Genomic DNA, 20,848 nt, shown 5'->3' on the forward strand with positions numbered 1-20,848 from the left:
TGCATATAGAAATTTCCGATCACTCGTTCAATGTTATTCTCTGCAATGACTTTATCTGTAATGCTATAGCCTTGTTGTTACATCAGCGAGCAAGGATGGAGAGGTTAGCAAAGCAATTGAAACTTGAGAAAGAGGAGCTAGAGCGGTTGAAGGCTGAAGTGAACGGTATGGAGCATGACCTGATGCAGAGACGGCTCAGAAGGGTGAGCTGCACCACTCCAATTCCAACGGTGAGTGATCTGTTGGGACATGTTGGATAGGAAGGTGGGGGTGTTCTGTTTCTGGCCGTGTTTTTGTTTTTAAACAATGGATGAAAGACTTGCCTTCAATAATTCTCGTCAAAATAATTTGATACTTTGTTTTTTCACATGTATAAATTCCAGAGGCTCATTGATATTTTCAGATACTGACCATTATAATCAAGGCACAGGTCTCATTTACAGTAAATTGCTCTCTATCAAAATAGAAATGAAAAGTTCACCCTGAGCAAATCTTTTATAAATTGTCCTCAAGTATTCATATATTCTTCTCAGCATATTATATATATTTCCAAACATTCAAAAATTATTTTTCTAAGTATGTTAATTCACATGAGCAAAATTAATACGAATTTTGGGAGTGTTGACTATAGAGTATTTTAAGACAGAGCAATTTTGTTAAGTGTAAATACTTGTAGAAGCTAAGATAACAGTATTGACAACAGCCCTAACAGGAACTGCTCTAATGAAAAGATTTGGATAATACATTTTTAACATGTTTTTAATATTTAATAAATATCTTAAACAATTATGCAAATGTTGAAACAAGTCTGTAAAATCTTGTGACAGCACAAACTTTCTCCGATCCAATCACCTATCATTTTGCCTATTAACATTTATTCAGTCAGTGAGTGTATTTTACAGTGAATATGGTCCAATGCTAAGTGCTTAGTGGGAGAAGTACAGTAGATCCACCAGCAGATAATACAGTGGGGTAAGCACTCAGTATGCTCACAGTTAGTGATAAGAGAACTCATATGTCAACTAGTTTCTGTATCTCAGTGCATTTCTCTGCTCTCTCACATTCCTCCTGCTGAAATGCCATTCTAAAGCTCTGCACTTACAAATCTTGTTTGTTGTTCAGGGCTCAACTCAATCTGTACCTCTTCAGAGCCATTCCTCATTTCTTTCTGTAAACCAAGGGTAATCTCTGTCTCTCAGAGTTTACAAGCTTAGAGAAGTCAGCATGTATCAGGCCTCCTGCAGATAGCATGTCTGCAACTATGGCCCCACAGACAAGTTTTTTAACTGAGGTTCGTGGCTTCAAAGGAGATCTGTGAATGCCTGAAATTATATGCAGAATTTCATATGTATATTTATATGGGAAGCAGGTCCATAGTTTTCATTTGATTTTCATAAGGTTATTATTAGACTGAAGGAAAAAAAGGGCAAGAACCCACTGCCCTAAACAGTATTAATACTGCTGTATCAGTAGAGAGGAAAGGGGAAGGCATTTTAGAGAGAAAAGAACATGAGGTGATAAATAATAAAGACTTGTTGCCTGCTGAAAGTCTGTCTTGACTTCAACTACAGTTCCCTCACTGAAACTGAGATTTCTGATGACTTGGCAGGTTAATTAATGTGCACAGGTGGAATGGGGCTTAGACCTAAATTGAGGTGTTTGACCTTTATTCTGGTCATGGGGAACCAAGAGGGTATTTCTGAAAAGATAACTTAGGGAATTTTTTTCCCTAGTATTGAAAACACTTGGAAAAGTGGTATTTCTGCCTCACTTTTTTCTCAATTGAAATCTTTATTTAATTTTTTATTTTTGTTTATTTTTTTAGAAAGAGGGGAAAGGAGGGAGGAAAACATCAATCGGTCACCTGTTGCACACCCCCAACCAGGGACCTGGCCTGCAATCCAGGCGTGTGCCCTGACAGGGAATGGAATGACACCCTGTCCGTTCCCAGGCCTATGCTCAGTCCACTGAGCCCCACCAGCCAGGGCTCACATGAAAATCTTTTATTGAATCGTCTGGTGAGGGGAGATAGTGAAGAATGTAACTCATGGAAGACCACCTATGGTGGTTGGGCACTGGGAGTCCTTTAGTTACTTGTAGGGCAGAAACAAATTTTCTTAGAAGTTATTTTCTCTAGCACAACCATACAAGCTTTGATTAGCAACCTCTCCATGTGATAGTCCCTGTTGAATAAAGCCCTATTGGTTTTTTGTAGCCAGAAGTACAGAATTGTCTAATGCAAGGTAGTGTAGGTTACTTAGTGCTTCACAAAACCCACATTTCAGTTGAGAGCTTTTATTGATGAGACTTCTTTATAAAAAGAGGGACGTTTGTCTACAGGAAGAAGCCCATTAATACCTTTGTGGATTCACACCCCGGTCCTGGAAAGCTAGCACCACCTTTACCTGTTGATCAGTGTGTAACTTCTTCACCCTCCCCCATCCCACCAACTCTGTAAGTCCTCAGAACGAAGGGCTTGCTCTCCCTGGCCACCTGCCCACCCCCAGGCCACCCTTGCTCTTGCCCTTCTCCCCCTACCTCGGCAAAGGCCCGTTCTGTTCCATGAGAACATATCACCAATAAACCCTGTTTGCTTGCACGATAATAGACTCAAGAAAAACAGAGTTTCTGGCAGTTTCTCCTAGAACAGTATTAATGAACTGCCATGTAGCCATCATCCAGCTTCAGACATTGATAGCTTGTGTGGGTGGCAATATTTAAGAAATGAGAAATTTGAGCATGTGATTCCCATGTGTTTCTGCTGCTAGGCCCAGAGTAAAATGGAGGACTATTAGGAATGCACCGCTGAGGGACAATTGTGGTTAAGACAGTGAGCTCTTGATTAAGGTGTGAATTCGAATCCTCCTGCTGATCTCATGTCACTCTTGTATCCTTGGATAAGAAACCTTCTCTCTGCTTGTTTTCTTATCTGTAATATATGTGAGTACTCATCTCATGGGATTTTTGTTAGGCCTAAGTAATAACAATTAAACAATAAATAATGCCAAACAGATTCTTATAAATTAAAGGTTGGTCACAAGAAACTGGAAAAATCTGCTTGAGGTACGTAGACAAATCTGAAGCATTTTGTAAAAATGATTTCCTCTTAACTTTAGGAATACGCATAACACAAGGGTATGTTACACGTAGGAAATGAATCAGAACACAAAGGATTTTGTCAGAATTCCCTTTTTGTTTATAGAGGCTCATTTGAGGCACCATGACGTAGTTGAAAGAGTGCCCGCATAGGCTCTGGAGCAAGAACAGTTCTGGCTCTCACTGGTTATATCTACCTTCTCTGCAGTTGATTTTTCCCTAACTAGGAAAAGGAATTATAACAAGTACATTTTAATATTTTTGTCAAGATCAAGAGACAATGTACTGAATATAAAGTGCCTGGCATGTTGTAGCTGCTCATTAAATGGCTATCCCTATCATTGTCCCACTCGTGTAGATTATGTAATAGAGAATTGACTTTTTGGTACTGAGCATATACTGCTACCTTCAGGTTTTCAAACATTTATTTCTTTTTCTTACATAGCAGTGAATGAAAAATTGGTTAGAAGTGTGCCTAATGAGACTGGGGTGCATATTTGTGACCAGCTGGTGTACAATTGCAGAAACCTAGAGGAACTAAGGAGGGAAAAAGTGTAAGAAGCACAACCACCATAGTTTTTCTCAATCTCCTATTTGCAAAGCATTGTATTGAAGGCAAGGGTAGATGTCGTCTTTTTCTAGGAATGTGTGTGTGTGTGTGTGTGTGTGAGAGAGAGAGAGAGAGAGAGAGAGAGAGAGAGAGAGAGAGAGAGAGAGAGAGAGAAATAATGTAAGGCAGTAAATCAGAAGTGCTGGCCAACTGAATGGTAGTGATATCAAATGCCTGCGGAGTTCGGAGATAGAAATGTTAGTTTTTGCTGGTAGGGTTCAAAGATGAGACAATTTCATGGAGGAGGGGGAAATTTAAGTTAAACCTTGAAGGATACATAGAATTTTAATAGGCAGAGAGATCTGCCAGTTACCCCATCCCAAAGTATTTCCTCCCATTCATTTTGTTCTCACTAATTGGGTTTTTTGATTAACCCACCGCTTTGAGTCCCAGATGCATAATTGGGACCAAGCCACCAAAGAACATCAGTGGTCTTCTTAAAGTGCTGAAAGCATTGACTTAAAGTATTTCTGTCACCTTTTTAAAAATGTTTAGTTTTTCACTTTGAAATGCCGAGTATAACATCCTGGTAGTTTACAAATAACTAAATTACACACAGCCACTCTTGAAACCCCTTCTCCATGAAAAACTGCACTTTTTGATAAATGGTAGTAACTCTCAGAAATAGCTTTTTCCCCTCAATCAGAAGCTATGAAAAAGGACATAGGGATCTTACAAATAAAACTATTAGGTCCAGTGGTTCTACAATCTTTGGAAATTGTTATAAGCAAATGTGCAGTAGTCAAGTATATTGTAATATCTTCATAGTTACAGAGCTTCATTATTCAGGGATGCCATGACTGAGACATTCCCCCTACCTCAGTATATAGGAATGATCAGCTTCTTCAGGTGTTTGACTTTCCTGATGTGATTCTACAAAGAAAATAGGTTATTTCACATATTCCTAGTAAGATACCATCACTCTTTGACATCCTTGAACAAGTACTTTATCTAAAGATAAAGTCTTAATATTGCCTGGTAGACAAGGTATAAGCACTTCACATGTTAATGTCACATGGTTTCCCATAGGAATGAGAAAACAAAAGCAATCCCTAATAAATATTTCTAAATGATTTTTATGTTCCCCTGGCATTCTAAGGGATTGTAACTCTTATTCTATTTTGCCTGTTATAGCACTGGTTTTAAACTTAAAAAAAAAAATTTATTTTTATTTTTAGAGAGAGTGGAAGAGGGGAGGGAGAGAAACATCGATAGCTTGCCTCTCACATGTGCCCCAACTGGGGACCTGGCCTGCAACCCAGGCCTGTGCCCTGATGGGGGGATCAAACCAGAGACCTTTTGCTTTGTGAGACAGCACCCAACCCACTGAGCCACACCAGTCAGGGCCTTGTTTTAAACTTTAATTTAGTGGGCTTCCCCAGTTGTTCTAGTAATGCCTCCTAACAGCATAACATCTTGCATTATTATGAATTAAAATAACCCTTTTCGCTCATTTTTTTTCACTCTTATAATAACGCAGTATTTGGTTTTTAGCAAACTATATGTTTTTTTAACAGAATGGGCTTTTATTTTGTCTTCCTACCATAGCAGATTTTTATCTTTTACTTTTACTTAGAAACTGAGTTAATGTCTAGGCTATGCTGAAAGCTATAGTACCCATACCTCTGGAGTCTAAACCCTAACTTTTTCCCTGTACATAAGGAATTCAGAATGTATGGGGAAATCAAGGCTTCCGAAAAGGTTTATTTAACTGAAGACTAGGGTTCTCTTCACATTTCACTGTCTTGTGTACGCCCTGAAAGGACTAAGGAGTAGGCTCAGCTGGGAAGGTTGGGGCAGATGGAAACAAAGTTGGAAGAAAAATGGAATCCATTTATTCCTGAGATTTTCATGTACTAGATTAATTGATTCTCTGTAAAGAAGACTTTTAGATAGAAATCCTGTCTCTTTTATAACCTTGGGGAAATTATATAACCTGTGCCTGACTCAGGTTCCTCATATATAAATTGGGAGTGATATTTGTACTTACCTTGAAAGAGTGTTTTAAGGAAAGAATGAGAGAATTCTGGTGAACACAGTGCCTGTCACTCAGTAAGTGTTAATTAATATTAATACTGTTGTAATTTTAACCATCCTGGACAAGACTGAAATAATGGATGTTGCTTGTTTAAAAGGTTCATACTTATAGCTTCCCTTACCTTGAAAACATAGAAATAAAATATTCTCAGTGCTCTGTGATTAAAATGGTAGTATTTTGTGTGATAGAACAGTCTAGTATTTTAGCCCACCACATTATATGCAGATTTTGTTTATAGGTGGCTGTACTGATGTCCCCATTTTCTCTGACTATTCCTTGAAAAATATAATGCATAGGACTTACTAAACATGCCCTGTTATGGACTAAGGCCATATTCTTGGTAATAACCTATCAGAACTATTAACATGAATAGCAGTTCTTAAATGTTGGGCTTGATAATGACTTTCCCACAATTGCTATTTTGGGTCCTTTTTTACTAGCCTGAGGAAATGACAAGATTGAGAAGCATGAACAGACAGCTCCAGATAAATGTTGACTGTACACTGAAAGAAGTTGACCTCCTTCAATCTAGAGGTATAGAATTGATTATTTGGTAAACCATAAGTAATAGTGTGGTGTTTTAAGCTGCTTAAATAGCAATCATTTTGGTTTCGTAGACTTAAGAGGGAGTTTTTATCCATTATATGATTACAATCCTGATAAAAGAGATCCTTCCACCCCATGGTCATGGATCAGATTGGGGATCAAAAAATAGTTTTACTTCGGTAATGTCATCATTAAGACCATTCTGTGTTGTTACTCTGCATTTATCCTCTTAGTAATTTACTGTAAATTACAGGTTTTAATTCTAAAACTTAGTAGGTTCATATTATGTGAGTCATCTAAAATATTTGTAAAAATAGGGATCCCAAATCAGAATATCAGATTTCAGGTTTTAAAGTAAATTCCATATGGCAATTTTTTATAAGTTATCTGTTACATAAAAACATTGACCTGTACCTTAGAATTTTCAGGAGGTTTTTTTAATAGAGGTACGCTACAGTAGAAGCTCTCTTAACTTTCATTTACCCAGCTTATCAGGGTAGAGATGTTCTTCATTTCCTCTGCAAAATGTACTGACAGAGCCCACAGCCACTGCGCAGTCCTGATAGGATCCTGCGTTCTGGCATGTCCATGTACTGTTGGAATTGTCTGCTTACCAAGACTCACTTGTGCCTGTTCCTGAACCTGTTTAGGCCGGTTAGTAACCTGACATGAAGTTAGGAAAAGCTGCTTTTCCTATCAAAATCAAAGGCAAAACCGTTTTAAAGACTAAAAGGCAAATCAAATAGGGACTGTGAATTAGATATGGGTGAAAGCAACTGAAGGGTTAAGGGGGAAATTAAAAATCTAAGAGGATTCTGTCCTCAAATTAAATTCCCTTACAGTATCTTTCTTGCTCCATTCTGAACAAATGAAAACAAAGTGTAGATCGGTATTCAGCAAACTAGCCTGCTGCTTGTTTTTTTTAAATAAAGTTTTAATGTAACAGCCACGCCCACTTGTTTACATATTGCCTTGGACTGCTTTTGTGCTTCAGTAGGCTTTGCAATAGAGACTGTTAGAGATCCACAATGCCTCAAGTGTTTATAATCTCCCTTTGCAGAAACAGTTTCCCCATCATGCTTTAGCTCATCATGGGTGTAGTTTATGTAAGAAAGACAACAGACAGGTAAAGGAAAGGTCTTGGTCCAACATTAAAATATTGCCATGTCTATGTGTTTTGTTACATTAAAGTTGACATGTAGTTTTTCTTAACAATTCCATGTTTTAATCAGCCCCCACCTTACTGTTGTTAATTGTGGCAGCTAAGAGAGCTTCTACTGTATTTTAAGAGGTACATATAAAATTACTCCATTGCCATTTTTTAGGCAACGTTAAATAGTAGAAACAGGGGAACATAAAAAGACGTGAAACTATCTGAATAGGAGTAAATTTGAATGTGAAAGTTGAAGGACCTAGTTAGATGCCCTTAAAGTTATTTTCAGAAGCCTCGTTACTCTACAGCCTACTAGCTTTAAGCTATGAGAGTTACTGTGCATAATGTAAGGGCTATTCAAACTATTGCTACTATAGTAGAAGACAGCATAGATTCCCCCTGCCTTTTTTTTCCCCCCGCTTTTGTGTTCTTTGAAGCAAAACAAACATTTGGTTTTGGATATGTATAGTAACCTAATGGGATCTAGAAATTAGAACATCAGCTGTAACTTAAGTAATTGAAAAAATACATATGCAGCATTTTAAAGCATAAAAAGATCCAATTAATATATCAAATAGCATTGTGGCTTTCATGAGCAGTCATAGGAATTATTTCAGAAAATATCTTAATATAGCATACACAAATGGATAAAAGCATTTGTAATAGGACCTGCAAGTGAATCCACCATTAAGATTTTATAAGTCAAGAGCTGTTTCTGGTCTCCATTGGGCAACATAGAGCTCTTTTTGATGCTTAAGCATTTCTAAATCTCTACTCTTCCATGCTCTGGAAAAAATTTTTATGAATTTCCAATCTAAACTTTTAGGTGAGAGAACGAATCTAGACATTTGGGAGACATTTAGATTAGATGCAAATCAGTACATGATTTGCTGAAAAGCAGCTTTATTGTTGGTTTTGGTGAGGAAAACTTTTGTTGGGAAAAATATGTCTGGAAATCAGGCGATTCAATACGTTTGAAATTTATCAATGGCATATAACATCCTCTGGAAATAAGCATGGGTACAGTTAGTTTTACAGCTTAATTGGCATTGGGCAGAACGAGGAGATTGCAGTGATAGGTTCACAGAAGTGAAGGTAGGACCAAAAGCCGGCCCTGGATCAAAACTGACCCGGGAGGAGTCCTGGCAGGAGAAGGGGCTGAGATAGACACTAGATCAGAGAGTGAATTTTTTAGGAGAGGTGATAATTTTGTGCCAAGACAAAATTCTCAGAGATTGGCACTGTATCATCTTTCATCACTGATAAGTCTGGAGGTGACATTTAAGATTCTCCTTTTCTTGAAAATAGGAATCCATGAGCTGCTGATACCATAACACCTGAAAATTTTTTGTAAATGTATATATATGGGTTCTTTGATAGTTGAATTTACAATAGATTGACTATTAAGGTAAATTATGAAAGATAAGGAATTGAGCTTTCACCATTGAAATCTTTCTTCTGGTTTGTTCACTAAAATCAAAACAAAGAGAAAACAGTTCAGCTTTCATTTCTCTCCTCCATTTACCTCCCCTAAATGTGCCACATGCTTAATTCTGCCTAAAGAGACTAGCTTTACAGTAAGAAAAATATTCCTTTAGGCACACAGCAGATAGACATTGGTGTGTTAGTTTGCTTGGGTCTTTTCTCACAACAATAAAATAATTTCAGTGGGAGGAGAGTAGGATAATAAAATGAGTTTTGAAATCCTGGAAAAGTTTCCCTTACATGTTTTCTTTCCATATTTTCCTTAACAAAAATTTCAAGTAACAGGAGAAAAAACTCTAACTGTGTGGTGGTTTTATTATTTTTTTTATAGGAAACTTTGATCCAAAAGCCATGAATAATTTTTATGACAACCTAGAACCTGGCCCAGTGGCACCACCCAAGCCATCTAAAAAAGGTGAGTAGGGAAATGTCACAAACATCAGTACAGACAAATGTGAAAATTCTTTGGGAATTCACATTTACAGCTGAAAGAATTTGTACTAGATATTCATTAACTTGTTCAGCATAGGAAGTTACCATATTGATGTTACTATGGCAATAATAAAATGTCTCGAAACTTTAATTTCTAAAAAAGCACTAAAATTAACTCCTAGAATTATTGTCAAAGATAATTAAATAGGATACATAATTTATTATATTTATTAATTTATTATATTTATTCAAGTTGAAACCATATTACACCATATAGTTAAAATTTACCCAGCACTGTAAAAACTATAACCTTAAATGGTACTTCTTACAAAATAATGAGAATTTTAAAGGTCTTGGGTTAGAATGGAAAGTTTGATCTGCATAGATCTAAGATTACAGGTATTTGACAGGCCATAAAAGAATCCTTATGTACTCAACAGGTGAGCATAATAACATCCTACATAAATCCAAAATTTGGAGGAACCGCTTTTGGATAATTGTTAAATCATTTTCATGTAATATTAAAGGTATCAAATCTTATTTTTATGTACCAAATGTTTAATTGGAATTTTTAGTATCTTAAAAAATTAATTTGAATTAAATTTAAATGAGTCATTGAATTTAAATTTCTGCCTCATTCTTATTAATGGTCCATGTTAGTTTATAAATATAATTCTCAGGACTGAGCTAAAGTATGCATTTCAGATCTTAATCCTTAAGGCTTTAAAAGCAACTCAAAATAGAATGATCATGAAGACATTTTTTGGAATGTCTTACTTTAAAAAATATTACCTAAGGGTGTAACATTTTAAAATCTCATCAGAATTATTAATCAGAGAATGTATAAATTCTGCCTAAATAATATTACCTGACCTAAATTACTTAAATTATTTTAAAGCTCAGTGTTTTAAGTATTTCATTTATAGGTTGCAACATAGTCGTCTATTGTTCTTTTTATTGTTTAATACTACCATGGATGTTCATCTGATGTGCATTGAAAATAGCCTACTAATTTCTAAAAATGGCACAAAAAAGAATTTCAGTGGATGACTGCCAAGTACCAGATTTGGCACTATGGCAACCTTACATACAGCTTCAAGGTGAAAGTCACTGGGTTATATATCATTGATTACTTTAACCGTTTGGATTAATAATACATGAATCTATATTTTTAGAGGCAGGGTAAGGGAAGGAGAAAGAGAGGGAGAGAAACATCAATCAGTTGCCTGCAACTGAAGCATGTGCCCTGATTGGGAATCAAACTAGTAACCTTTTAGTTCGCATGCCAGCACTCAATCCACTCAGCCATACCAGCCAGGGCTAATAATATGAATCTTAAAATTTGATTTTGCTTCAGTGTCTACTTACTGGTAATCCAACAGATAAACTTCAGTTAATTGATTCAAGGGCTGTCATGGAGGAACAACTCTATTTAAGGGAATGCATTGAAAATTTGTTACCTGGAAACAGGTTCAAGTTGGCAAGAAATGGGTAGTATGTCCACTTGGAGCCACCTCACTAGCATAAACTCTCAGGTATGATCTGAAGGGCCCACCATAAATAACAAAGAAACTTCTGTCACTCGGGAAACTTCAAGATTTTAGAGGTTATCTCCCAGGAGCTGGGGGCAAAGCTAGACCTCTCTTTGGGGAAGGTGTTAAAGCAGTGCTTAGAAGGAAATTTATAGCTTTAAATGCTAGTAGTATAAGACAGGGAGATCTAAAATCAGTCACCTTAATATTCCACCTTAAGCAACTAGAAAAGTAGAATAAAGGAAAGATAAGAACAACCAGTGAGGTAGAAAACAGGAATAACAAAGCTAAAACTTTGATCTCTGAAAGATAAACAAAATAAGTTCTAAAGTCAACTGATTTAAAAAAAGAACACAAAGTACCATAACCATAATGGGTTACCCATTAAAATAATAAGGGAATATGATGGACATTTTTATGCCAATGAACTGGATGCCTCAGATGAAATTGACACATTCCTTGGAAAAGAAAACCTACAAAACTGAAAACAAGATGAAATAGGAAATACTAATAGCTATATATCTATAAGATACTGAATCTTTTATCAAAAATTTTCCCACAAAGAAAACTCCAGACTATCAAACATTTAAGGATGAGATAAATACCAGTCTTACACGAACTCTTTGAGAAAATAGAGGAGGAAGGAAAGGAAAGCTTTCCCATTTCTTTTTTAATGGAGCTGGCAGAACCCTGATTCTAAAACTCAATAAAGAAATTACCTACCCACAGCCCCCAAAAGAAAACAAAATTATAGATCAATATCACTGATGGACATAATAGCAAAAAAGCCTTCATAAAATATTTACAATATATAAAAAAGATAATACATCATGACCAAGTTGGGTTTAGCTCAGGAATGCAACATTCAAGTAAAGGAGAAAAAACACGGTCATTTCACTGGATGCAGCTGACAAAACAGCACCTGACAATTCAGCAGCAGTTGCAGGAGACATGCTTATTTGCAAAGAACATCTAAGGGTACTGAAAAACAACTATTAGGATAAGTGAATTTAACAAGGTCTTGAGATATGTGGTTAGTATACAAAAATCATATTTTATCTTTTTCATTTCATTTTCCAGTGGTTTGCTAATATATAATCATAATACCATCAAAAAACGTGACACATGAATAAATTTAACCACAGATATGTACATTGGCAACTGTAAAACATTGCTAAAAGAAAATTAAAGACCTAAATAGAGTAAAATTCATGATTAAATCAATATTGTTAAGGCACCCATTCTTTCCATGTTGATTTGTAGATATAATGCAGTACTGATTGTAACTCCACTAGGCTTTTCTCTTTTTTTGGTAGAAATTAGTAAGACAGTTCTGAAATTTGCGTGGAAATGCAGAAGACTTAGAACATTAAAACAAACAAAAAAACTCAAAAAGAAGAGTGAAGTTGGAAGTATTATGCTAACCAACTTTAGGACTTACTATAAAGCTACGCTGGCACAGGGGGTTAAGAAAAAGGGTAATTGCAATAGAATAGAGAGCCCAGATGTAGACCCTAACACTGTCATTAAATTTTTCACAAAAGCACCTAAGCAACCAAGGGAAGGGAAAAGTCTGTTCGATAACCAGTGCTAGAAGAACTGGATATCCATGTGGGGAGAAAAACAAAAACAAATTTTGATCCTTACATCATACTATACACAAAATTTGAGATAGTTCATATACACCTAAGTGTAAGAGCTAAACTATAAAGCTTCCAGAACAAAACATAGGATATCTTTGCAACTTAGATGTAGATATTTTCAGACAGGACACAGGGAGCAATGAAGAAGAAGAAAAAAAAAAGGATAAGTTAGCCTTCATTGAAACCTTCTGCTCATCAAGAGACACTATTAAGAAAGTGAAAAGGCAAGCCACAGACTAGGAGGAAATATTTGCAAAACATGTATCTGGTGAAGAAGTGGTATCAAGAATATATAGCCCTGGTTGGTGTGGCTCAGTGTATTGAGCGCCAGCCTGTTAACCAAAGGGTCGCCAGTTTGATTCCCAGTCAGGGCACAAGCGTGGGTTGAGGGCCAGGTCCCCAGTTGGGGGCGCATGAGAGGCAACCACACATTGATGTTTCTCTCTCTTTCTCCCTCCCTTCTCTCTCTTTAAAAGTAAATAAAATCCTTAAGAAAAGAAAAAGAATATATAAAAGACTAGACAGTAATAAAAAGCCCAATTAAATAAAGGGCAAGACATTTGAGCAGACACTTCACAAAGGCCGATAAGCACATGAAAATACTCAATTTGAGTAGACATTGAGGAAAAGCAAATTACAATCCTGAAATACCACCTCACACCCATCAGAGTGGCTAAAATCCCACATGTAAATGTCAATCAGAAGATGAAGGGATAAACAAATTTATATAGTCATACCATGGAATAATACTCAGCAAAAAACTAAATTACTGGTACAGTATTACAATTACATACTAGAAATCCAGGTGGAATACAGACATTTATTTGATTGTCTGAATAGTAAGTGTGATCATTAAAAGAGAGAGAATGAGAATTAGAAGGGAGACAAAAATTTGCACTGGATTTTGTAGGTAAGCAATAGTGTGCGTGTAAGCTCCTCAGCTGGTTCAGAAAGCCCCAGTCTGTGCACTAGAGATGATCAGTGCTGTAAAACACACACGTTACTAAGGGTCAGCAAGAAAGGAGGTATGCGATGCCATGAAGTGCTTTACAAATCTAAGAAGTAGAACTTTACTTTAGTCTTTGGAGCCTAAGGAGGAATTTGCTCTTGTTTACTCTCATAATGGAGTGCCCTGGGCCCTGGGCACCACACTTAAGCTTCTGGAGCATTGGTTTCCAAAGGTGGGTTGTCTCAAGTAACTGCTTATGGGTTAAGGACTGGTTAGAAAATGCAAAATCTGTTTTTGGTTCTTAAGGGCAACTAATGTGAAGCCTTCCATTTCTCATTTTTACTTATTCCAGAGGACTAGTTACTAATGACCTATAAATTAATGGACACAATATTGTAGCAAGATATTGGGAGCTTTTGCACATGTAGATAATTGGAATTTATGAAATGATTGGGGAGCATGTATTGTCAGTACATAGTGTTATTTTAAATAGGTTCTGATTTTTCAAGTACTGCCATTGTTCTTTAATTATAAAGTGCTATAGTTTAATATTACTATTGTAATAAATTCTTTGTTTAGCCTTATATGGGCAGTTTACTTTCAACCCATTGCTTAATCAGAGAATTGCTAAAGTATAATATCCCAAATTTGGCTTTCACTTTGACATTTAATTACTGTTTGTTTCCCTAACCCACTAAAAAGTGTCAAACTGGTGAAATAAGACATTTATTCCATGTATTTGGAGAGGGTGGAAAAAGCTGTAGGCGCCACTGCTCTGTATAGGCTCTTGCCCTCATAGAATTAAAGGTAGCATGAGATGACAGAAGCGGTAAACGCTCAACTGTGCATGACCTCTGAGAGGTTTCCGTGAGCCTGTCTGCTCTTCTAAATGAATAGCTTGATCCCTTCTTCCCGGCTTTGCTTCTTCTCATGCAGATTCATCAGACCCGTGCACAATTGAGAGGAAAGCCCGAAGAATTAGCGTGACCTCGAAAGTACAGGCGGACGTCCATGACACCCAGGCAGCAGCTGCAGATGGTTTGTACTTGTGTGTTCAGTTTGTGCAGAATGTTCGAAGGCATGTGTTAACCCATGTAGAGTTATCATACGTAAAGGCCAATATTTTTTTTACTTAAAAAAATTACTCTAGTTTAATTTCTAAGGTTGCACTGTCCAATGGAAATGTTAGCCGCATACATAATTTAAAATATTCTAGTAAATACATTTAAAAAGTAAACAAGTGAAATTAATCTTAATATATTTTCCTTAGTCATGCACAGTGTTATTTCAATATGAAATCAATATAAATTATTAGTGAATTATTTTAATTCTTTGTTTTTTAAAAGATTTATTTGTTCTTAGAGAGGAGGGGAAGAGAGGGAGAGAAACATCGATTGGTTGCCTCTCATACCTGTCCCAACCAGGGACCAAACTGCAACCCAGGCATGTGCCCAGACTGGGAATTGAACTGGAGACCTTTTGCTTTGTTTGTGGGACAACACCTAACTCACTGGGTCACGCTGGTCAGGACTACATTCTTCATTTCATCATAACTCTTCAAAATCTAGTATATATTTTACACTTACAGTTCATCTCAGTTCAAAGTGGCCACATTTTTCAAGTGATCTCCATATTAGACAGATTGTTCTAAGATAATAATATCCAGAAAGTAAGGCCAAGTAAATATAACTTGAAAGCTGTGGACTTCATTACTTCTCACTGAAGTTTTGTTATAGGAGAAACTCCCAGAAACTCATTTCTTCTCACCAACGCAGTAAACAAATTACAGATCAGCGAAGTCTATTATCATGCAAGCACCCAGGGTTTATTGGTGATATGGTCTCACGGAAGAGAACGGGCCTAGCTAAGGTGGGGTTGAAAGGCAAGAGCAAGGGTGGCAAGGGCAGGGGTGGCCCGAGGCCCGGCTGCCAAGAGAGAGCAAGTCCTTTGTCCTGAGGACTTACATAGTTGGTGGGATGAGTGGCGGAATGGGGGAGGGTGAAGAAGTTACATATTGATTGACTGGTAAAGGTGGTGCCAGCTTTCCGGGATGGGGCTGTGAATACCCAAAGGTGTTAATGGGCTTCTTCCTTTAGGCCCAGTGTGCCCTTTCCGGCCTTTCTTATATCTGGGAAAGATACATAGAATTTTAAGGACTTTCCTCCTCCGTGTTAGCATGGTGTTTCCTGTGATGTTGGAACGCCTGGCAATATTATCAGACCAGGCCCGGGGCTGCTGGGTTAGCGGGTGAGACAGTCTCCCTCCTCCTCCCTGCCTCGGTTTGCTGTCTACCCCATCTAACAGTTTTATAATGCTTCTTGAACTTTATCCTGTGATTCAGTGAAAAGGTTTCTAAAAATACTGTACATGTTTGAGTTTGTACAAATATTCTACTTGATATTTCTTAATATTATATTAACTAGGTGGAAAGATCCCAACCTAAGAACAAGCCAAGCATGAAACTACATTACACTTAATGTAGTTGAAAATACAAATTCTTTACCATTGGCATATTCCCCTTATTGGAAAAATAATAGCTACCTTTGAGACTAGAAAATATTTAGAATTTTTGAAAATTTTAGTTGCATCCTTTTAAGCATTTTGTCTTCTGTAGGCTACTTACTATGTAATACAAACAGTATCGATTAAATTGATAAGTGCTATTTGTGAGGATGGTCATTTTATGGAAATTTAGCCTATTAAAGGAAAAACCTATTTACTTCAGTTTTTATTGTGTATACTCTTATTCTTTGGTTTTTATTTCCCATGAGGCCTGAAATATCTTAACTTGTAAACTATTCCATAAAGATTTAACACCTGTAAGTCAAATGAAAATACACATCTAAAATGTATTTTGGGTTTTAGATGCTTTTTTTTAAACAGTACTTCCTTATGATGAAATGAGCAGTGTCTTTAGGACCAACAGTAATTCTAAATTAGTTGCCTTTTAAATATATTTTTTGAGATGTTACTTCGGAGTGATTTTATTTTTCCAAATTAAATGCCCCTCTGGCATTAGAACTATTTTGAGAAACGGCAGGTGGGAGAGAAGCCCTGAAAACAGAAGTTACCCTTTTGTGAGGGACATTTACACTTACAAAGGCCATCTCCATTTGTATGGGTGTCTCCTGGGACTCGACCTCAAGAGAATTTCAGCTATGGAGAAAGACAGCTACCCAAATCTACATCACAGACCTTACCCTTGTTTGCTGTGCTTTCCGTACTTACCTTTCACTACCGGCTTTCCCACCCCTAAATTCTTTTTCTTTGTCTTTAGCTGGAGGTGTTAATTAAGAGTTACTCAGTTTTCCTGGGTCTCTCCCATGTTATCTGTGAAGTATACATGTTATTAAACTCCTGTTTGTTTTTCTCTTGTTTATCTGTCTTTTATTACGAGAGGGTGTCAGTTAAGAACTCAGAAAGGTAGAGGAAAAAGAAATTCCTCCTGTATAGTACTAAATAGTGAAAAGGGTCCCCAGGCATCCTGGATTTAGTTAGGTTTATGTAGTTTAGAGAAAACGCAAATTTGAAAAACCTTCTCATATTAAACATTTGCACTGCTACCATCTAAAACTGAAGGCTCCGCCTGGAGGTAGCATAGAAAGATGGAATGTAGCAGTTTAAGGGTTAAACATCTTACATTATAACCCTCCGTGATTAATACTTACATTATAAATGTTTGGTTTTCAGGGCATTTTGTTCTTTTTTTAAATGGCAGATTATGATATGAGAGAGGGTCTTTTCTGGAAATGAATGGCATGTAGAACATTTTCCCTCTAACAGAAAGCTTTGACAATGTACTTTTTTTTATTACTCCATGAGACAAAAAAAGAAGAAGAAAACTACTAAAGGGTGATAATTGGAGTTAAAAGTGACAGCTGAGGCCAGAGAAACACCTATCTCCTTTTTACAGTCACAGGAATAGGCTGGAGAACCCAATGGTTTCCTCTTCCATTGTGAGGCTAGCTAGGATCACCTCCAGATTGAACCTGAGCCTTAAGCCTGCGGTAAGGTTCAGGGTTTCACACTCAGTTCTCTTAACCTCTTGGTGAATGTTCACACCAGCCATTCATCACTAAAGATAAATTGGTAAACCACAGTCCGCTCATTAACTTCCAGTGGAAGCTATGTCTAACCTCAAGTGGTCACTGATTAAAACTTCCTCACATCTCAGTTTCTTTTATTACTTGCTTAGGAAGGCTGCTTACCTTAGATCATGATCTTATTCCCAGTAGACAGCGAGGATTTCCCTGTGTTTCACGGTGAATTTTCAGACTCCTGACCTTGTTCCAGATTCCAGGGTGAATTCCATCTGGAGATCTTTAGCCTCTTGTAAGCCTCTATTACTGACTCCACTTTCAGTAGGGACTGTTCCTGAAAGGCACGATTTACATATTAACTCTAGAAGCGAAGATCCTTTTTGAGTACAAGGCCAGAGAGAATGAGGACCTAGGAAGACTGTGAGTTAAGATTCAAAGTTTTTAAAAAATAAAAAATCCCAAGCACTAGCATAAGGTTACCAGCATTTTATAGTGCCAAGTATAGACATTTAAAAAAACTAATAGGTAAGAAAGAATTTGAGAGTAAAAGATAATTGTTTATATTGAATGACTTTAGCTCTATGAAAAACTAACTGTAGGGTCTTGGCCTTTATCTTTTTACAATACTGGGGGGAAACTGTGTTATGAAACTGAAGGTCTCCTGGAAGAAGGCACACATTTAATCAGAAGGTTAATGTAGTATGGCTAGCATGGCGGGGTCACAGAGGGCTGCAGATGGCACATGCTATATGACATTTCATTTTTTCCATCTGGCTGGAATAACTGCCCACTCTGGATAATGAGCTAGGAAAGTAATCTGTGCTGGACTTCTGTCTTCTAGCAAAAAAGGAAACGTTTAGAACAAAGCAGGATATATATCATAAACTTCCTCTTTGGTAATGCATTTCCAGTAGCTGTGTTTACCGACTGGCTTTCACGTTGGATCAGGTGGGAAGCTACCTCCCTTGGGGATTTTGGGGGGAAGATGGACAGTTTTGAATTCTAGTTTGGATTATACTTGGAAAAAGGTCAATCTCTCTTCTTCCTGTTTGCCCTAACTTCCCTCAGAGCACCTGCCTGCCTCCACACTGAGTCCTCGGCCGCAGTCCCGAGACGAAGACTACGAAGGGGCCCCTTGGAACTGTGACAGCTGCACCTTCCTGAACCACCCAGCCCTGAACCGCTGTGAGCAATGCGAGATGCCCCGCTACACCTGAGTTCAGGAGGGGCTGCCGCAGGCCGACAGTGACGCTGCGCGTGCCAGTGAGAAGGGGAGGAAACCGCGGGATCTTCATCTGTGCAGCCTTTTCATTTCAGATGACATAGGGGAGGAGACATGGCAGTGTGGCCGTCTGTGCTCACTACAAGAAAAATGGGGAGCATTTCTTACCCTTTCTTAACTCAGCTCGGTACAGAGTGAGAGACAGAAAGGGATACTTGAAACTGGGAAAGGATTCACTCCTCAAAGAATGTACAAAGAAAAGTCAAGAACTCTTCTGTGGAATCCCACTTGTTCAAGTTACTGCTGAGTGGCCCTTATTTTATAACTAGAACTTTGAATCATAGTATGATATGTTACAGTTTCTGCAGACAAGCTGTGAATCCCCAGAGCAGACTTACCTGGTCACAGCTCTCTGGAAAACCAAGGCTCCCAGGCTTTTTCCTGTTGTTTCCTACTGAAGAGAAGGACAGGAAAAAGCACTCAGAATATGATTTGGGGTGGGGGTGGGGGGTAGGGACAAAATAACAAGGGTATTTGTAATTGCTGCTTTTTTTTCAGGGGTAATTTCCAACACACAAACAAGATGCTTTAAAATGTGATTTGTAGTAGTCAGGAATTAGGCATATTGTATGCCCTTTGTCGAAAGTACAATCAGAGGTGATGAGATCCCTTTTGCTTGTACAATGATTCATCAAGCTATATCAACACTGGTAATTAAGACCTAATTACACCACGTAAATAGATATATTTTCTAAGTTACTGCATGCTGTTATTAGGTCATTGGTTTTAAAAATAACAAGTCCTTAAAAAGTATGATTTTATGAATGACCTTCTCGTAAAACTGTGCTTTGCCAGTAGCACAGTGAATATATGCCAAATGTAAAACCATTCCAAAATCCATTTGGAAATCTTGATCTCAGCTGTGGTTCTACAAGAAATATTTGCAGTGCATAGGGTGCCCCCCCCCGCCCACCTTCCTTTCAGTTTTGTGAGGAATTCATGATGTTTACAGCACAGATAATACTTTGTGCCATAATCCTAACTTAGCTGAAAGAAAATCAACATTAGTTCAATAAATATTTATTTGCACATACATTAATAAACCAGTGAGGGCAATTACGGTTGGCCGATATCATAAAGTTGCACACTGTTATTTGGGGAGGAAGAGAAGGCTAGTCAAGAAATGTGATTAAGAAAAAGGTAAATACAAAGGACTTTGAAACTAAGAACTTTTCAGATTTAACATACTGTATCCAGAAATAACACTGAGTTTATTCAAGTAGTTAACGTGATACTGAAGCACTCCTTGTTTGTGAAACTAGAACTTCTGGGTGTGCATAACTGAATAGATATAAAGTTATGTGATTCACTAGAATGCACCACTGGAAAATTATTAATAAGATTTAATTAAGGTCTACCACTGTTGAGAATTGGATTTCAGAATCTTCCCCTTACTTGGGTAAATATAAACAGCCATAAAGTTGGTAGGTTTTCTAATCCTTAAGGATTTTTGAACCTGAGGTTATAACTTTAGAAATATCCACTGCCCCTGCCCCAAACACACACTTCAAGCTACCATTGTATTCTAATCTGGCAGTTAGCTCTGGCAGACCTGGAAAAATTAGCTGCACTCAATAGCATAATGAAGCCAAAGGCATAACAACTCATCGTAGTTTTCCATCAAAATCATACTTTCACACTCTCCAAAGCTGGCTGTGTAATCACACTGATAAACATCTCTCATACAACAGCTGTGGCAAAACTGTGAAAATAGCGGTGAGAAAGCAGATGGACTTAAAAGCATTGGCCTGCAAACAGCGCTCTTTAAAGGCGTTTGTAACACTGGTATCTCAGTCTCTGGTACCTGACTATCAGTCCTGTTGTTCTCTAATAGGCCAGTGCCTTTGTATGGTTTCCTATCTCTTTAGTGATGGTGGACCCCATTGGTCTTTAGTAACAATTTAGGGGAAAATACATATACTGCTTGGTGTTCTAGCTAAAGGTTTACCAGTATTCTTAGTGATAGGCTGAAGTGGCAGCAATTAAGTTGGCAGTTGTCAACTGAAAATGAAAGTAGCATGTATGGAAACAGTTGGGTGCTT

The 20,848-nt window shown here is 37.5% G+C and overlaps 1 protein-coding gene across 1 annotated transcript in view; it reads left to right on the forward strand.

Annotated features, from left to right (window-relative positions):
* The window catches only part of TAB3 (TGF-beta activated kinase 1 (MAP3K7) binding protein 3), a 57,587-nt gene extending 38,385 nt beyond the window's left edge, over nucleotides 1-19,202 (forward strand). The window contains exons 4-8 of the mRNA XM_090264460.1: nucleotides 70-230; nucleotides 6,185-6,278; nucleotides 9,260-9,343; nucleotides 14,421-14,522; nucleotides 18,593-19,202. Coding sequence (XP_090120586.1) covers nucleotides 70-230; nucleotides 6,185-6,278; nucleotides 9,260-9,343; nucleotides 14,421-14,522; nucleotides 18,593-18,741 — 590 coding nt within the window. The 3' untranslated portion in view covers nucleotides 18,742-19,202. The remainder of the gene's footprint in view (nucleotides 1-69; nucleotides 231-6,184; nucleotides 6,279-9,259; nucleotides 9,344-14,420; nucleotides 14,523-18,592) is intronic.
* Nucleotides 19,203-20,848: the final 1,646 nt, after the last annotated feature.

Source organism: Furipterus horrens, unplaced genomic scaffold (genome assembly GCF_987537825.1).
Source record: "Furipterus horrens unplaced genomic scaffold, mFurHor1.1.pri manual_scaffold_17, whole genome shotgun sequence".
NCBI lineage: Eukaryota > Metazoa > Chordata > Mammalia > Chiroptera > Furipteridae > Furipterus > Furipterus horrens.